This window comes from Oncorhynchus tshawytscha, linkage group LG27, assembly GCF_018296145.1.
Source record: "Oncorhynchus tshawytscha isolate Ot180627B linkage group LG27, Otsh_v2.0, whole genome shotgun sequence".
In the NCBI taxonomy this organism is placed as follows: Eukaryota; Metazoa; Chordata; class Actinopteri; order Salmoniformes; family Salmonidae; genus Oncorhynchus; species Oncorhynchus tshawytscha.
The window spans coordinates 18417379-18437542 of NC_056455.1; the positions used below are offsets into that span (position 1 = coordinate 18417379).

At 41.7% G+C, this 20164-nt stretch overlaps 1 protein-coding gene across 5 annotated transcripts; it reads right to left on the bottom strand.

Moving 5' to 3' along the window:
- Positions 1 to 174: 174 nt before the first annotated feature.
- On the bottom strand, positions 175 to 20031 carry LOC112258895 (solute carrier family 25 member 39-like). Of its 5 annotated transcripts, XM_024433540.2 has the most exons (13): positions 19811 to 20031; positions 18946 to 19016; positions 15734 to 15836; positions 11262 to 11321; positions 8279 to 8329; positions 3224 to 3333; positions 2978 to 3045; positions 2658 to 2782; positions 2289 to 2462; positions 1985 to 2094; positions 1150 to 1231; positions 948 to 1028; positions 175 to 832 (listed from the first exon to the last, which is right to left on the bottom strand). In XM_024433540.2, exons 3-13 carry the CDS (start codon positions 15825 to 15827, stop codon positions 714 to 716), a joined length of 1074 nt encoding a protein of 357 aa, XP_024289308.1. In that variant the 5' UTR covers positions 15828 to 15836; positions 18946 to 19016; positions 19811 to 20031; the 3' UTR covers positions 175 to 713. The 5 variants fall into 5 exon arrangements, with proteins under 5 accessions (XP_024289308.1, XP_024289307.1, XP_042163281.1 ...); XM_024433539.2 differs by lacking the exon at positions 18946 to 19016; XM_042307347.1 differs by lacking the exon at positions 19811 to 20031 and having other exon boundaries at positions 18946 to 19115.
- Between the last annotated feature and the right edge of the window lie 133 nt (positions 20032 to 20164).

A 20164-nucleotide genomic window follows, 5' to 3' on the forward strand; every position in this document is an offset into this window, starting at 1 on the left:
TGGATCAACAGAAAACCTGCACACATTCAATCATGTAAAAATATAAATAAAAAGTATGTCAACCCCTTTTAGATAGCACAGTCAATTTGCCAGCTGTTTTGTCTGAAGTATTTCAGTTGATTGAATAACATGTACCAAATTAACTCATAAAACCCAGTTCTCATCCTAGGGGGAATGAGCCATGGTAACCCACCTGGTATTTGTTCCCATCACAAAAATGGACATTGAATAGTAGGCTACCATTGGTCAGATGACAAATCAATATGAGAGAATGCTACATTAAGAATATCCACTCATCTCAGCTCAGCCATGCATTTGGTCTGGGCTACTAGTTGAAGGGAAGGTCTTGATTGAATGGATTACTTTGCATGCAGTTTTTTTAGGGTTGTTGTTAGAAGTGTTCTCCCAGGTATGAACAGCAGGGGGCTGTACTAGCAAATATGAACACCTTTTAGCGTGCAAGGAAAGCATGCTAAAGTCTGAATAAGCCAGGTCACAGGGCCGTTCCCCCACAGTTCTGAATTTAACTAATGGACACATTCATGGATACACTTATGACAGTATTCACAGTTGTAGGAGTAGCCTCCCTGTGGGCCAATAGAAAGGGCTAGAAAACAGACAAAAAAGCCTGTGCATTGGCTGCTGCTAATAGTCTCTTCCCATTCTGCCCCAGAAGAAGGTAGCCAACCCTGCTTCTCCACACACACAGCCCCTCAGCAGGCCTGTTGCTCCCGGTCAAGGTTTATCTTCTGGAAGAAGATTTTCCCAAACTCATAGGTGCTGATCATGACAGCACAGGCTGGGGCAACTTTGATCACCCTGGGTAGGAAACCTGAGGGGGATAAAGAGACACAATTTACCTGATTTAGTCATCCATTCAGACTGCTTACTATGCCAGCACTTCAGGCATTGCAAATATATACCTTTTATATATCCTTTGGACTTACCTGCAAAGAGCCCCCTGTATCCCGATTCAGCCCAAATTCCCCTCATGATATGCCATGTGGATGTGTGATTCTTCACAGGGACTAGGAGGAAGGGGAGAAAGACAGAGATTTAGTGGGCAATCCTATGTTCTATCAGAGATGATAAAATACGATTTCAGACGTGAATGGCCATATGAGTACATAAGACCCTGTAATTACACACCTCCCAGTGTCTCCATCTCTCCCAGTTGGATCTGTCTTCGTGTCTTCACCACGTCAAAAGGTAGAGTCATGATGGCAGCCACCTGGGACAGAAGACAATAGACACACTCTCTATAAGCAATACCCAGTGAAATCAAGAGCAATACCCAGCGAAATCAACATAACTTACCCCCTGATCTATTGATCAGCAGTACGTTATGTAACTAGACAGGTGAAACACTAAAAACAGCCTTTAACCAGGGGGTCCACCTGTTATCAATTATCAACAGTCTAATGGTTGTCACAATGACACAGCAATTCTCTATTTTTTTCTGGTGTCAACTCAACCCTTATAATAACTCATGAGAGGACTGTCGAACTGCCATGATTTGACACAGGGAACTTCCTGTTTTACTACAGATCTAGGCTAAGTAAGTGTGTCCACTTCTCTCACACGAGAGAATCTCTCTAAACAAACATAGGCCTGTTTTCAGCAGGGAGAGGCATTTTATTTGATTTATCATGGCCTCTTTCTGTCATAAATACAAATAACATCTGTGTTACAACTGGCTTTCCTGTCCTGGTGAGAGATAGCACACTCAACTCTTCTCCATATTTGTCAATGATCTACCTATAATAAAACACACCTCTGCCTCACTTACAGTAAACTGAAAAGAATAGGAGCGGGGGAAATAATAATAATATTATAATATTATTAAAATAATAATTTAAACTATTTAGCTGTATACACCTTGCAATGTACAAAGCATCCATCATCTTCTTCATGAAATCTAATAGAAGACATCTGCTTAACATGCATTGTAAAATCCCAGTAGTGGTATTAATGAGATACTCACAGCTCCAGAGATGGCCCCTGCTGTGAAGCTGATGGAGAAGGTGGCCTGAGACACATTGTACTGATCACACAGCTGGGCCTTTACCAGCTCATAGTTGAACCAGTAAAGGGCTGCACACACAGAAAAACAGTCAGGTTGAAAAGTCACTGAGAAACATTATCACACCGAAGATAATATTTATTATTCACCCAAACAGGCGGTCTTCATTATGTAACCCGCCAACTACTATCAACCAGTCCAACTAAGCTCTAGCAGTTACAGATAAATGGTTAGTGACATAACGTCCATGGAGGTGAAGTCTCACCTGAGAAGGGGACGTCTCGTAGGACGGTGGGTCCCCAGCCCCTCCACAGGGACAGCCAGCCATCCTGGGCAACACTAGAGCGGATACACACCCTCAGCTCGCTGTAGGTCAGCTTCCGGGACTGCATCTTGGTACGCACCAGCTCTAATGGGCTGATCACACTCACTGCTCCCACTGGAGAACACACAGACACAGGGGAGTCAACGGAAGAGGGGCAGCAACAAACACATTACAGAAGGGAACAATGTAATAATGGCATTATCATATATCTACATTCTTAGTGTGGTGTGTGACAACTGAACTGTATCATAATCAAGACTTAATCAACTTCAAGACATTGTGAACCCCCGTCCCATGTAGTCCACTTACGTCTAGCGAGACCCCCAGCCACCAGGGGGATGTAGTTGCCTTGGAACCCCATGCCGTAGCGCAGTAAGTCTCTGAGCTGGTCATAGCAGGTGAAGTAGATGACCGTGGCAGGCACCGCCATCACCCTGTACACAAACAGCAAGAGTCTGTCAATCTCAAAGCTCTGCAAGCTGTTACATGATTAGGTGCAAAACAACACACTGAAATTGAAACCATGAAGTCATAGTTCTGAGTTTCTCTTTTATACGATCAAGGACTGATCGCTCTTGTTACCGTTCTTTATTACAAATACATGTACTTGAAATACTCCAGTGACTCACAGTGTGGGAGGCAGCCCGCTCCACAGAGACCTGACCCCCTCGTTGCGCGTGATCTTCACAAAAGCATCCTGAAAAAAACAAACACCACACCGTGTTTGTCCTTGGGAACTGTGGAGTTCCAAAAAAATACAAACATTTGGGACTTCAAAAGACAGGTCGTTCCCCATCCAGTGTTTTAACGATGTCAAACCAGGTGATGTTGTGCTGTGTTGGTGGGAGCGAATAAGAGGGTTCTGAGTCTCTTACCAGGGTGCCACTGAAGTGGGTTGGTGTTTTGTACCAGCTGGTGCAGCTGGCCCCATACTGACACACATAGATGTGATCCATCAGGCCATTACAATACAGGAAGCACTTCCCTGAGAGACAAAACACAAGAACAGGGTCACCAAAACAACCATACTGGTTAATATGTTACTGTATGAGACATGATGCTCTACTTCTATCTATACTATAGATAGGTAAATGTGAACCTACTGGGAGTAATGCCAAACGTTGGCGTCTCTGTAGGGCACGCATTCATGTGTAATTACAGTATGTCCGTTTGATACATCTATAGCTTCTAGTTCTATGTCAAATGAATGGATATTCAATAGTTCTGTAAAATAATGACATTGGTAAAAAAATAAATACTTTAACAGTTTGTTTTTCAGTCAATAGTTGAACTTATATTGATGTGAGGGTGTCCATGACAGAGGTTAGATAAGCTATTAATAACAGAGGTTATGGCAATGACCGGTCAGACAGACACTGGGGGTGATAACACCAAGGCTGCTCTAGCCAAGGCCTGCTCTGGACTACTAGTGTTTGCCTTATTTTAGGTATTGGCAAATGGTCAATCCAAGGCAAAGTATTTGAGGAGAAATCTATAAACAAACAAACAAGCTCCTCTAGTAATAGAAAATTACATAGTAAAATAAGTGTTATACAGTATAACCTATGAACTACTTGTTTGTTTCTTTGAGATTCATAAACACAAGTACCACAAGGCACAATTTGATACTCAGTAGCTATGAATCATGTTGAAATCTTTCAAGTACCAGAAAGCACTCATTGTTACCACATCATTTCCTTGTGAAGTTCAATATGCTAATACTAACTAGCTGGTTACAATATCTGGGCAAATTTCCCTTAGTTTTCTTTATAAAATGTTCAGAGTGAGTTATGGTGTAGCTGAGTGGAGAGATAGAGAGAGCGCCAAGGCTGTAGCCCATATAATCATTCAGATGAGAGTATGAGGGTGCACTGAGGAAGAGTATGAAGTTACACACACACACACATATATATATACACATTAGAGGTCGACCGATTATGATTTTTCAACGCCGTTACCGATTGGAGGACCCCAAAAAGCCGATACCGATTAATCGGCCAGTTTAAAAAAAAATGTATTTGTAATACTGACAATTACAACAATACTGAATGAACACTTAATTTAACTTTATATAATACATCAATAAAAATCCATTTAGCCTCAAATAAATAAAACGTTCAATTTGGTTTAAATAATGCAAAAACAAAGTGTTAGAGAAGTAAAAGTGCAATATGTGCCATGTAAAAAAGCTAACGTTTGAGTTCCTTGCTCAGAACATGAGAACATATGAAAGTTGGTGGTTCCTTTTAACATGAGACTTCAATATTCCAAGGTAAGAGGTTTTAGGTTGTAGTTAATATAGTATTTATAGGACTATTTCTCTCTATACCATTTGTATTTCATATACCTTTGACTATTGGATGTTCTTATAGGCACTTTAGTATTGCCAGTGTAACTGTATTAAAATGTTCCATCAGTTTATGTTCCACATTATACTGTTATTACACAACATTATCTTCACCAGATCCCTCTCAGCACTGCCTGGACTACGCAAAAATGCAAATGCTTTCCGTTTGAGTTATATTAGGTTTTATTTTCATCGTTTTTCATCGTCCCTCTCCTCGCCCCTGTTAACTCGAAATGACACAACGACAAGGTTCCAGTTTAACAAAGTTTACTATACTGTATGAACACCCTCAAAGGTCGCCATTACACTCAAGGCTAGGTCCATCAACTACCAGACTTCCTGCGCATGCTCACTCTTGACTGAGTGATAGCCCCGTAATAACAGAAATATTGGGATACTTAAAACATGAACTTAACAGCCCCTACCTGGGCTCGAACCAGGAACACATCGACAACAGCCACCCTCGAAGTAGCGTTACCCATCGCTCCACAAAAGCCGCAGCCCTTGCAGAGCAAGGGGAATAACTACTCCAAGTCTCAGAGCGAGTGACGTTTGAAACACTATTAACTCGCACCCCGCTCACATCGGTTACACCAGCCATTAGGCTGATAAGCTTGAAGTCATAAACAGCGCTGTGCTTGCGAAGAGCGCACGAAAGTGCTGTTTGAATGAATGTTTACGAGCCTGCTGCTGCCTACCGTCGCTCAGTCAGACTGCTCAAATATCAAATATCAAATCATAGACTTAATTATAACATAATAACACACAGAAATATGAGCCTTTGGTCATTAATATGGTAGAATCTGGAAACTATCATTTTGAAAACAAAACGTTTATTATTTCAGTGAAATACGGAACCATTTGGTATTTTATCTAACGGGTGGCATCCCAAAGTCTAAATATTCTTGTTACATTGTACAGCCTTCAATGTTATGTCATAATTACGTAAAATTCTGGCAAATTAGTTCGCAATGAGCCAGGCTGCCCAAACTGTTGCATATACCCTGACTCTGCGTGCAATGAACGCAAGAGAAGTGACACAATTTCACCTGGTTAATATTGCCTGCTAACTTGGATTTCTTTTAGCTAAATATGCAGGTTTAAAAATATATACTTCTATGTATTGATTTTAAGAAAGGCATTGATGTTTATGGTTAGGTACAGTCGTGCAACGATTGTGCTTTTTTCGCAAATGTCCTTTTGTTAAATCATCCCCCAGCGGTGCGCCGATTATACATCCCCCAGCGTTGCGCCAATTATACATCCCCCAGCGGTGCGCCGATTATACATCCCCAGCGGTGCGCCGATTATACATCCCCAGCGGTGCGCCGATTATACATCCCCAGCGGTGCGCCGATTACATCCCCAGCATCCCATCCCCCAGCGGTGCGCCGATTATACATCCCCCAGCGGTGCGCCGATTATACATCCCCCAGCGGTGCATCGATTATACATCCCCAGCGGTGCGCCGATTATACATCCCCCAGCGGTGCGCCGATTATACATCCCCAGCGGTGCGCCGATTATACATCCCCCAGCGGTGCGCCGATTATACATCCCCCAGCGGTGCATCGATTATACATCCCCCAGCGGTGCACCGATTATACATCCCCCAGCGGTATGCCGATTATACATCCCCCAGCGGTGCGCCGATTATACATCCTCCAACGGCGCGCCGATTATACATCCCCCAGCGGTGCATCGATTATACAGCCCCCAGCATTGCATCGATTATACAGCCCCCAGCATTGCATCGATTTCCGATTGTTATGAAAACTTGAAAATCGGCCGTAATTAAAATCGGCCATTCCGATTAATCCGCCAACCTCTAATAGACATAGAGGGTAGAGGTCGACCGATTAATCGGAATGGCCGATTAATTGCGGGCGATTTCAAGTTTTTATAACAATCGGAAAAACTGTATTTTTGGGCGCCGATTTCCAATTGTAATTTTTTAAATTTTTTGATACCTTTTATTTAACTAGGCAAGTCAGTTAAGAACACGTTCTTATTTTCAATGACTGCCTAGGAACTGTGGGTTAACTGCCTTGTTCAGGGGCAGAACAACAGATTATTACCTTGTCAGCTCAGGGGTTCCAATCTTGCAACCGCACAGTTAACTTGTCCAACGCTCTAACAATTGCACTCCACGAGTAGCCTGCCTGTTACGCGAATGCAGTAGAAGCCAAGGTAAGCGAATGCAGTAGAAGCCAAGGTAAATTGCTAGCTAGCATTAAACTTATAAAAACAATCAATCATAATCACTAGTTATAACTACTAATCCAGTTTAGCAGGCAATTTTAACCAGGTGAAATTGTGTCATTTCTCTTGCGTTCATTGCACGCAGAGTCAGGGTATATGCAACAGTTTGGGCCGCCTGGCTCATTGCGAACGAATTTGCCAGAATTTTACGTAAGTAACGGTTCCGTATTTCACTGAAATAATAAACGTTTTGTTTTCGAAATGATAGTTTCCGGATTCGATCATATTAATGACCAAAGGCTCGTATATCTGTGTGTTATTATGTTATAATTAAGTCTGATTTATAGAGCAGTCTGACTGAGCAGCAGCAGGCCCGTAATCATTCATTCAAACAGCACTTTCGTGTGTTTTGCCAGCAGCTCTTCGCAAGCACAGCGCTGTTTATGACTTCAAGCCTATCAGCCTAATGGCTGGTGTAACCAATGCGAAATGGCTAGCTAGTTAGCTGGGTGTGCGCTAATACTGTTTCAAACGTCACTCGCTTTTAGATTTGGAGTAGTTATTCCCTTTGCGCTGCAAGGGCCGCGGCTTTTGTGGAGCGATGGGTAACGATGCTTCGAGTGTGGCTGTTGTCGATGTGTTCCTGGTTCGAGCCCAGGTAGGGGCGAGGAGGGGGACGGAAGCTATACTGTTACACTGGCAATACTATAGTGCCTATAAGAACATCCAATAGTCAAAGGTATATGAAATACAAATGGTATAGAGAGATAGTCCTATAAATACTATATTAACTACAACCTAAAACCTCTTACCTTGGAATATTGAAGTCTCGTGTTAAAAGGAACCACCAACTTTCATATGTTCTCATGTTCTGAGCAAGGAACTTAAACGTTAGCTTTTTTACATGGCACATATTACTTTCTTCTCCAACACTTTGTTTTTGCATTATTTAAACCAAATTGAACATGTTTCATTATTTATTTGAGGCTAAATTGATTTTATTGATGTTTTATATTAAGTTAAAATAAGTGTTAATTCAGTATTGTTGTAATTGTCATTATTACAAATAAAAAACACACACATATATATATTTTTTTTAATCGGCCGATTAATCGCCATCTGCGGTTTCGGCCCTCCAATAATCGGTATCGGCGTTGAAAAATCATAATCGGTCAACCTCTAATAGAGGGTACATATAATTGCCAAAGATTTCAAAATCAATTTGCTCAGACTATGGTTAAAGCGCATTTGTTTTGTTTTCCCAGGAAACCTAGTTTGTTAGTAGGTCATATTGGCAGAGCAGTGCCAGATAGGCACATGTAGTCAGTCAGACTGGGCAAAGTCTGGGCATGCAGTGAGCGGCGCCGGCGGGTTTACTCACATTTGGAGGGGCGGATTACACCACTCCATGAAGCAGAGTCAGCAGCTAAAGCTATGAAACAAAGCAAAGAGAGAGATAGAAACAGAGATGGAGAGAATGAAAGAGCACAAGACACACAAAATAAGCATTTGAGCAGAGAAAAGCTAAAGCATGTCTCACATTCCACTAAATGTAGCCCGACATGGCTGCCGAAGGTCAACATTGCCGACATAAGGACTTCTAAACCCCCTTTACTTCAACCCCTCTTCTATTATTTAGCCTTAGGGAGCAGATGGGCAAGAGGCTGAATGTAGTCTCTCACAGGGAAAGTGATGACAGTGCAGTTGAGTTTATTTATTTAATTTTTATTTTTTTATTTAACTAGAAAAGTCAGTGAAGAACAAATTCTTATTTACAATGACGGCCTATGAACAGTGGGTTAACTGCCTTGTTCAGGGGCAGAACAACAGATTTATACCACGTCAGCTCGGGGATTCAATCTAGCAACCTTTCGGTTACTGGCCCAATGCGCTAACCACTAGGCTACCTGCCGCCCCAGTTTTCAGGGGTGGGGACATAAACATCTAATACTTAGACCAGTGGTTCTTAACCTGGGTTCGATCGAACCCCAGGGGTTCGGTGAGTCAGTCTCAGGGGTTCGGCGGAGGTCAAGACACACATCGGACTCATATGATTTGTGATGACATGCCCCGCTTGGCCATCATTGGCTGCAGGTGATCACGCTACATCGCTTGGCCCATCTGTGCTGCAGGGAATTTGGTGCTCTCAGTAGTCGACTTATGACTGTCGTGATGGTACGTCTTGTGATTTCTTTATTAATATTTGAATCCCTTCATACTTACTATGTCGAGCAAAAAAAGAAAGGGGTCAGACGAATATGTACAATATGGATTCACATGTATAACGGAACGTGATGGGAGTCAGCGTCCTAACTGCATGATTTGCAATGCCAAGTTGAGCAATTCTAGTCTAGCACCGGCAAAACTAAGAGAACACTTCCTTAAGCTGCATGGAGATGGAAAATACAAGAACACAACGCTCGCTGAATTCAAGGTGAAGAGAGCCAGATTCGATGAAAAGGCTACTCTGTCTGTTCTCGGCTTTGTACCTATCAACAAACTGATCCTCACAGCATTGTACGAAGTTGCTTACCTGATCGCAAAGCAGGGCAAACCACACACCATTGGTGAAACACTCATAAAACCAGCTGTGTTGAAGATGGCGAATATCATGCTGGGAAAAGAGGCTGAAGTTAAGTTATCCCAAATTCCTCTTTCAAATGACACCATCAGCGACAGAATAGAGGACATGAGCTAAGACATCTTGGCTCAAGTAGTTGCAGATCTGATTTCAAGCCCGGCAAAATTCAGCCTTCAACTCGATGAGACCACAGACGTTTCCAATCTAAGCCAGCTTGCTGTATTCGTGCGCTATGTGAAAGACAACGTGATAAAGGAAGATTTTTTATTTTGTAAGCCTCTTACAACAACAACTAAGGCAGCCGATGTGAAGAAACTTGTGGATGACTTCTTCAAAGACAACAATCTTTCGTGGGATATGGTTTCTGCAGTTTGTTCGGACGGAGCTCCAGTCATGCTGGGCAGAAAGTTTGGTTTTGGTGCGCTAGTGAAAGCCGATGCACCACACATCATTGTTACGCATTGTATTCTGCACAGGCATGCGTTGGCAACAAAAACCTTGCCTCCAAAACTGGCAGAAGTATTAAAAATTGTAGTGGAATGCGTGAACTATGTGCGAACTAGTGCTCTGAGGCACCGCATCTTCAGTGAGCTGTGTAAAGAAATGGGCTCTGAATTCGACGTACTTCTGTACCATTCTAACGTCCGGTGGTTATCCCGGGGACAGGTGCTGAATCGTGTTTTTGCCGTGCGTGTGGAATTAGCCCTGTTTCTGCAAGAGCACCAACATTGTCATGCAGATTGCTACAAAAATTCTGAGTTCATTCTCATTTTAGCGTACATGGCTGATATCTTCGCAGCTCTCAATCATCTCAAAAAAGATGCAGGGCGGTGGAGTCAACATCATCGAAGCGGAGGAAAACCTGAAGGCTTTTCAAAAAAGCTACTGTTATGGAAACGACGAACAGAGAACGATAACTTCGCAAACTTTCCCCTGCTGGACGACTGTGTAAGTAAGATCGAAGATGTATCTGGAATCGGAGACATTTCTGTACCCGCGGAACTGAAGCAAGCAATTGCCACGCACTTAGATGAGCTTGCAAAGTCTCTCGACGGATACTTCCCTACAAGAGAGTCATATCCAGCATGGGTGAGACAGCCGTTCACGTTTAGTGTTGAGACAACAGATGTCAATGATGAATACCTCGATGAGATCATTGAAATTCAGCAGAGCCAGGTTCAACAGCAGCTCTTCAGAACAACAACGCTTTCAACCTTTTGGTGTCAACAAATGGTAACGTACCCTGTTATTGCTAAGAAAGCCCTGGAGATTTTTATACCGTTTGTTACAACATATCTTTGCGAGCAAATCCTTTTGGAAGCTGGACATAAAAACCAAGAAAAGTAACAGACTTCGTTGCGAAAATGACATGAGAGGCATGACATCATGAGACATGAGAGTGGCACTTGCCAAGGTGAAGCCGCACATTTCTGAACTGGTCTCTGAAAGGCAACAGCAGAAGTCACACTGATTTGCAGTAAATATTCATTATTATGTTTTTGTGTGAAAATCATGTTTTGATTATTTTGTTCTTTGAACACAGTGATGTTGATGCACGGTTCATTTTGTGCACCAGTAAAATATATACCTATGTTTTGAATTTGAAAAAATCATATTTTATTTTTCCAATTAAGAAGGGTTCGGTGAATGCGCATATGAAACTGGTGGGGTTCAGTACCTCCAACAAGGTTAAGAACCACTGACTTAGACTATCCCCGCAATGGTAAGAAGCAATAAGCAGACTCATCGTATAAGCAGTGAATGTTATCTGTTAGTGTTCTACCTTGATAGAATGGTGTTTGCTGGGCCTGCAGCCTTATCTTCACCACGTCCAGTGGTGTGACTGTGAAAGAGAGACAGATTCAATTATACTGATCTATTAACACCCATCGTGGGTCTCGTCATTGGAACATCTGCATACATGAGTGTGAGCGTATGTTTGTGTGAGGTGCAGTGTGTGTGGATCTGGGAAAATGGAATAGTGTTCTACAAGAACGGTGTCTTCTCTGAAAAAGTCTGTGTGGGGGGGGCTGTCCCTACACACAAGGCTTGGACACTTGTTCCGCAGGCTTTGGAGTCTGGTCAAACTAGCCAGATCTCAACCTGTACAACCAGACTGGAGTGGAGCTCAGATGGACACACAAAGTGAACCAGTGACAGCCTCTGATGCAGTTGTGGCAAACTCCTGTGTTGTAGTATAGTGGAGGCTTCGGTCACCCATGAACATGGAACATTTCATCCTAGTTCTACAGTTGCCATGGCACCTAGTGGCAGGCTAGGCAGAGAGCTCATGTAAATTCTGTACATATTTAATAACATTTAATCGTTTTTATACAAATACTTTCTTTTTTTTAAAAAACAAATATTTCATTTTTCAACAGCTAAAAGAGTGCAGATCAAGTCTTGATATCATGAATCGTAATACAGCCCGTAACCTGATGAAAATCAGCGTGGTCAACAAGTTAGCTAATTCTGTAGAGACAGTATCTAATATAGCTTTGTTACAATTGATTTCAGTACGGTATATCGATTCACTCTCCTTAAATATTTGTCATCTGATTTATTTGTTTCAGTCTCTGAATTGTTTAATCTCACTTTTCGCCACCAGCTCCTGATATCAGGGCATAAAATCTATAATATGTCTCCTGAATTTGCCTGGGGCACATGCACACATGCACACTAGGTCCGAGCTCATTTTCCCTGGCTAAACTAGCTGGCTAATGAACTATGCTAGTTTTTGTCCTCATTGCCAAACTTCAGAAATATTGCACCCTTAACTTCAAAACTCCTTTGCTACAATAGTTATAATTTGCTGGAAAGAAAAGTTTTTTTTGTTTTTTGAACAGTCATGACTGTTTTGTGAAATCTGTCGTAAGATGGTGGAGAAGGATATCATTGCTACTTAAAATGGACCCAACATCAGTTTTCAGATTCACCGGCGTCATTGGCATAGGGTTAGCTGGACATTTCCGACTGGTCTTGGAACTGTGACAACAGGCAGCCTCTCCTCGCTAGGTGCGATGGGATATGTAGTGATTTTGCCAACACAGCCAGATATGTACATAGCCTTGTACCTTTACCCATTTTTACACTGACTATTGTTGATTAAATCAGACTTCTCTGGTATTATTTAGTGTTTACACTGTTCAAAATTGTCCGAAAAATAATATTAATAACACTCCTATTTCTGGATCTCCTTATTGTTATCATTACTATTATTATGATCATCATTATAATAATAAATAATGACATAGGCTTAGAATAGCAGCCTTGTATAACCACCATCGAGCTGTAGGCCTAAGACCACATCCTGTGTACTGTAACTTTCTTAGGCCTATATTTCTATAGTTATATAGGCTACTGCATCAATCAATCATTAATTTGTTCGTGCCATCACACAGCATACGAGACATTCATGAAGGCCAGCATCCTGGAGTCGCCTCATCACTGTTGACATTGAGACTGGTGTTTTACAGGCACTATTTAATGAAGCGGCCAGTTGAGGACTTGTGAGGCTTCTGTGCCTAAGACACGTTCACGCAGATGAGCAGGGACCCTGGGCATCTTTCTTTTGGTGTTTTTCCAGAGTCAGTAGAAAGGCCTCTTTAGTGTCCTAAGTTTTCATAACTGTGACCTTATTAATTGCCTACCGTCTGAAAGCTGTTAGTGTCTTAACGACCGTTCCAGAGGTGCATGTTCATTAATTGTTTATGGTTCATTTAACAAGATTGGGAAACAGTGTTTAAACCTTTTAGAATGAAGATCTGTGAAGTTTGGGATTTTTACGAATTATCTTTGAAAGACAGGGTCCTGAAAAAGGGACGTTTCGTTTTGTTTGCTGAGATACATATTCAAACTCAGTTTCACAATTGCTGACATTTAATCCTAGTAAAAATTCTCCTATTTTAAGAATGTGAAATGTCAGAATAATATTAGAAAGAATGACTTATTTCAGCTTTTATTTCTTTCATCACATTCCCAGTGGGTCAGAAGTTTACATGCACTCAATTAGTATTTGTTAGCATTGACTTTAAATTGTTTAACTTGGGTCAAACTTTTCAGGTAGCCTTCCACAAGCTTCCTACAATACGTTGGGCGAATTATGGCCCATTCCTCCTGACAGAGCTGGTGTAACTGAGTCAGGTTTGTAGACATCCTTGCTCACACACGCTTTTTCAGTTCCACAAATGTTCTATGGGATTGAGGTCAGGGCTTTGTGATGACGACTAAAATACCTTGACTTTGTTGTCCTGTTCTATTTTTGTTTTATCAGACCAGAGGACATTTCTCCAAAAAGTACAATCTTTGTCCCCATGTGCAGTTGCAAACCGTAGTCTGGCTTTTTATGGTGGTTTTGGAGCAGTGGCTTATTTCTTGCTAAGCGGCCTTTCAGGTTATATCAATATAGGAGTCGTTTTACTGAGGATATAGATACTTTTGTACCTGTTTCCTCCAGCATCTTCACAATGTCCTTTGCTGTTGTTCTGGGATTGATTTGCACTTTTTGCACCAAAGTACGTTCATCTCTAGGAGACAGAACACGTCTCCTTCCTGAGCGGTATGACTGCTGCGTGGTCCCATGGTGTTTATACTGGCGTACTGTTGTTTAAACAGATGAACGTGGTACCTTCAGGCATTTGGAAATTGCTCCCAAGGATGAACCAGACTTGTGGAGGTCTACATTTTTTTCTGAGGTCTTGACTGATTTCTTTAGATTTTCCCATAATATCAAGCAAAGAGGCATTGAGTTTGAAGGTAGGCCTTGAAATACATCTACAAGTACACCTTCAATTGACTCAAATTATGTCCATTAGCCTATCAGAAGCTTCAAAAGCCATTACATAATTTCTGGGAATTTTCCAAGCTGTTTAAAAGCACAGTCAACTTAGTGTACAATTGTTTACACATAGGGACAAAGATCGTACTTTTTGGAGAAATGTCCTCTGGTCTGATGAAACAAAAATAGAACTGTTTGACCATAATGACCATCGTTATGTTTGGAGGAAAAATGGGGAGGCTTGCAAGTTGAAGAACACCATCCCAACTGTGAAGCACGGGAGTGGCAGCATCATGTTGTGGGGGTGCTTTGCTGTAGGAGGGACTGGTGCACTTCAAAATAGATGGCATCATGAGGATGGAAAATTATGTGGATATATTGAAGCAACATCTTAAGACATCAGTCAGGAAGTTAAAACTTGGTCGCAAATGGGTCTTCCAAATGGACAATGACCCCATGCATACTTCCAAAGTTGTGGCAAAATGGCCTAAGGACAACAAATTCAAGGTATTGGAGTGGCCATCACAAAGCCCTGACCTGAATCCTATAGAAAATGTGTGGGCAGAACAGGAAAAAGTGTGTGCGAGCAAGGAAGCCTACAAACCTGACAGTTACACCAGCTCTGTCAGGAAGAATGGGCCAAAATTCACCCAACTTATTGTGGGAAGCTTGTGGAAGGCTACCCAAAACAATTGACCCAAGTTAAAACAATTTAAAGGCAATGCTACCAAATACTAATTGAGTGTATGTAAACCTTCTGACACACTGGCAATGTGATGAAAGAAATACAATCTGAAATAAATCACGACTATTATTCTGACACTTCACATTCTTAAAATAAAGTTGTGATCCTAACTGACCTAAGACGGGGAATTTTTACTAGGATTAAATGTCAGGAATTGTGAAAAACTGAGTTTAAATGTATTTGGCTAAGGTGTATGTAAACTTCCGACATCAACTGATATATATATATATATAAAAGTTTGATAATTATATAGACCTGATCATCTGTTGAAGAAATTGACCAACACCGACTAGTTCAAGTATACCCAGTTTGTCATTTATTGATTTTAACAGATCGGTTTTGTCCTTTACCATTCCCGGTGGTGAAAATATTAAATTGTCTGTGTCTGTAGAAGAGTCACGTTTTCGTTTTGAAGTAGGTTCCCCTGTCTTACTCTCTGCCATGTTTGGGTGTTGCTTGTTTTCATCATATTTGTTGATACATTTCTCTAGTCTTATGATTTGTTTTGTGTTGTTATCCAGATTGAAGGTGCTAATATTTAGTCTAACTTACTGATTTTGAATATTATGTTTTTATCTTGAGGTAGTCTACATAGCTGTGTTCAGTCCACCATCTTGTTGTTTGCAATCTGTGCTTTTACTGGTTCCCCTAAATTTCCCTAGATAGGTTTATTTATTTATTGGCAGAGAGGACATGTTTGTTGTTGTGCCCCTCTATTGGACATTGATCTTACCGAACACTGATGTGAGCAGCGCCCCAGTGCCAGAGGCCAGCATCTGCTGCACTGGAGTGATCCCAGCTGAGGGGGTAACAGGCCCTTCCCCCATCCTGACCACCTGAGACAGACAGGGAGACAGAAAACATCAACTTTAACCACACTATTCAAATGTCATTGTCATAGTGTTACTTTAGTTCTCTCTTTTAATGAGAGGCTAGTTAGTGCTTGACAGATTCCATTATATGTGAAATAAACAAGGCTGTTGGGGAGTGCCTCTGCTTTGAGATAGGCTATACTCTGTCAAACTGTGCCTGATTACTGAGACAAAATACAGAATGTCCTCAGGGCAAGACAGCCAGCCTGGTCACTGCCTGGACAACAGCATGACTATTGTAAAGCTTAAGCTTAGCCTAATCCTAGGCTCCTGCATATTATCCAAAAGTGTGTCTTAGTGGTCCTTGAATAGCCAACAGCCACTACTAGTCCAAATGACAAACATCTTGTTATTCAGGAGTCTATTTCTAAGTGATAGTGACTAGACGTACAGTAGCCTCGTTCATGTGGGATAGGAGGGGTTATAATAGAGCGCTTGACACACTAAGATAAGGTATCTGTTGTGTGCACGTCTCCCCTCTCCTAGCTACTACACCCAGTTTTCAAACCCCACACACTCCCACAACACCTCACCGATACAATAGCACGTCTGGTAACTTAAAAACTACTATCCACAGAAGATTGACTAAGCCCACATTCAATACAGACAGCGGGGGGGATTAGAACCTGACGAATTGAAAATGGGTGATAACAAATGGCAAATTGAAATGGGTGATATCAAACGTGTATACGAAGATGCATTAATAATTGGCAGATTATGAATGAAAGAGTCTAGAAAGCAACAAGAGAGAACATCTACCTCTCTCTTTACAGTACCACTAACATAGGGCTAATTGTTTCTAGAGGAGATTTATAAACATTTCTAGCCCAGTTCTTGATCAGAGGGAGCCATCTCAAGCATATGATCAAATGTGTTGCTGAGAGGCTCTTGCTGCCAAGGGAATTTTTTTATTTTATCTTTATTTAACTAGACAAGTCAGTTAAGAACAAATTCTTATTTTCAATGACAGCCTAGGAACAGTGGGTTAACTGCCTTGTTCAGGGGCAGAACGACAGATTTTTACCTTGTCAGCTTGGGGATTTGATCTTTCAACCTTTTGGTTACTAGTCCAATGGTCTAACCACTAGGAATGCCTGACAGCTTGAAAGACATTTTGGACACTACAGTGAAAATGGTTAACTTTGTTAAAGCAAGGCCCCTGAACTCATGTATTTTCTGCAATATGCAATGACTTGGGCAGAGACCACGTAACGCTTTTATAACGTAGCGCTTTTATAACATACAGAAGTGCGCTGGTTATCAAGGGGCAAAGTATTGACAATTCTTTTTAAATTGAGAGATAAGCTTAAAGTTCTTCACTGAGCATAATTTTCACTTATCTGACCGCTTGCATGATGATGAGTTTCTCACACGACTGGCCCATCTGGGTGATGTTTTTTCTCGCCTGAATGATCTGAATCTAGGATTACAGGGACTCTGCAACTATATTCAATATGCAGGACAAAATTGATGCTATGATTAAGAAGTTGGAGCTCTTCTCTGTCTCGATTAACAAGGACAACACACAGGTCTTTCCACCATTGTATGATTTTTTTGTGTGCAAATTAACTCAAGCTTACGGACAATGTCAAATGGAATATAGTGAAGCACCTGAGTGAGTTGGGTGCGCAATTATGCAGGTACTTTCCCAAAACAGATGATACAAACAACTGAATTCGTTATCCCTTTCATGCCAGCCTCCAGTCCACTTACCAATATCTGAACAAGAGAGCCTCATCAAAATTTCTGGATTGAGCTGTGCTCAGAGTATCCTACTTTGGCAAATTGCGCTGTTAAAAACACTGATTCCCTTTGCAACCACGTACTTGAGAATGTGAGAGTGGATTCTCAGCCCTCACCAGCATGAAAACTAAATACAGGCACAGACTGTGTGTGGAAAATTATTTAAGACAGACTCTCCAATACAGCCCAACATTGCAGAATTATGTGCATCCTTTCAAGCACAACCTTCTCATTAACCTGTGATGAGTTAGTCACAATTTTCAATTAACAAATAAGGTTTTATATGTAAGATGGTTAAATAAAGAGATATATATTATTATTTGTGCTTTGGTCCTATAAGAGCTCTTTGTCACTTCCCACAAGCCAGGTTGTGACAAAAACTCACACTCATTCTTATGTTTAATAAATCTATCGTATAGTGTGTGTGTGGCAGTCTTACAATGATGGCAAAAAAAAAAACATTGTAGAGTGCACTGACCCTGGTGCTAGAGGGGGTACAGCTGGAGGTTGAATGTTTGAAGGGGACGGGACTATAAAAAGTTTGGGAACCACTGTGCTAGTTCAATCTCTCACTCACAGAGAAATGGCTAATTTAGTTTTTACATGTCCACCCTGTTGGGATTATGCACATAACAGATTGGAAAATGCACCTCAAAAATTGTAAGTGCCTGAGTTTGATCAACATGTTTTTCTGAAAGCTAAGTAACTGTAATATTGCACTGTACTGCATCTCATGTTTGCACTACACCCACAAAGATACATCTCCACCCAGTCAGCAAATCTGACTTTGTAGCCTTGTTGGCGTGGTGATATAATGATGATGAAGGACTAACACACGGACATGTTGTCGTGCTAAAAAAAAACGAAAAAAAACAAAAACATGTTGTCGTGCTCCTTTCTCAATTATAAAAAGCTCACAAAACATTTGTTGTGGAACATACCTAGGTAGCTAACGTTACATGAGCGACCATGCATGTACAGTAGAGTAGCTAATCTAATGGCAAAACAGGAACACATGCCAGCCCTCCCCAATTCAAGATGCTTGATAGCTAAGGCTAGCTAGCTGGCTAACAGACACTAGCTAGCTGGCTAACAGACACTAGCTAGCTGACTAAATATCGCAAAACAGAAGATAAAACATGTCAAAGCTTGATACTAACCTCCAGTTTATAGCGTAGCTATAACGGGTATCTATCTGCGTTGTGAATTTGATGGGATTTCATGGCATGTTGCCTGTTTCCCTAAGTGTTGAATGGACATGCTGTCCACAGCCGTGAGCTGCTGTTAGCTAACTTGACAAAGCTATCGAGCTAGGAACAAGTAAACCAACCCGATTCGTCTGCCGTGACAAGACACGCCTTCCATTAGTCTGACCACGGTTCTTGCTTGGTTATTCTTCTTCTTCCCTTGCAAAAAGAAATTGAACTATATTTTAAGACATTTAAATACTCTGCCAACAAAAAAGCTGTTAGAATTATAAATGTGCGTCCTCCCCTCCCTGACTTGCCTCTTTACTTGAAATAAATGCCTCCCCTTCGTATCTCTATTACACTGTTCCTGCCATCTCTGCACCATCACTGTCCATATCAGGCGTGTTGCCTCTGCCTTGCTCCCCACTACTAAGTGCTTGTTTAGCCAGTACATCAACTGCCTCGTTCCCCTCCACCCCCACATGGGCTGGGACCCAAGTAAATCTTATCTGTATACCCATCTGTCTAATCTTGCCATGGGTTTGTAGACCCTCATTAAACATGGCATTGTCTGCTACGTGACCTAAAGGACTGGAGACTCATCAACACTGCACATGAATCAGAGCAAATAACTACTCTGTCTGGCTTGACTTTCTCCACCCACTGCAAGGCCAACAGTATGGCTATCAACTCTGCCTTATATATAGCCAGATAATCTGTAATACGTTTCCTGACTGCCACCCCACATTCCTGCACCGCAAACGCTGACCCAGTACGTCCTGAACCATCTGTGTAAACGGCCATATAATCCTGATACACAGTATCCAGACATCTCTTAAACAAATCAGATGGATCAACACCCTCCCTATCTTTCTGTAGTCTCATCAGCACTTCTAGATCAACTACTGGAGGCCGGAGTAGCCATTGTGGATTTACAGGAATAGCTACGGTCAGACTGAGCTCCCTTCATTACAGTCCCATCTCCTTCGCCTGGCTATTACCCACCTAAAGCTTGTGTTCTGTCTTCGCTCATGTTCCCAGCATGCCTGTAAAATCCCTTTGCAGGATGCGACACCCCATGTCCCTGTAGGTTGACCCAATAATGAATTGCCAACTGCTGTCTCCTAATCTACAATGGCATATCCCCCATCTACACCTGTAGCGCAGCCACTGGTGAGGCCCGAAACGCCCCACTACATTATCTTGCCCTTGCTTGTTTCTCCTCCATCCTATCTGTTATTATTGGTTTGTCCCAATGACAGTATTTATATTTGTCCTTTGAACTACTGCCTTCTAGCGGAGAAGCTTTTCTAGTACCTGTCAGTGGCGCGTGTGTGGTAGATTGACACCTATGTAAAC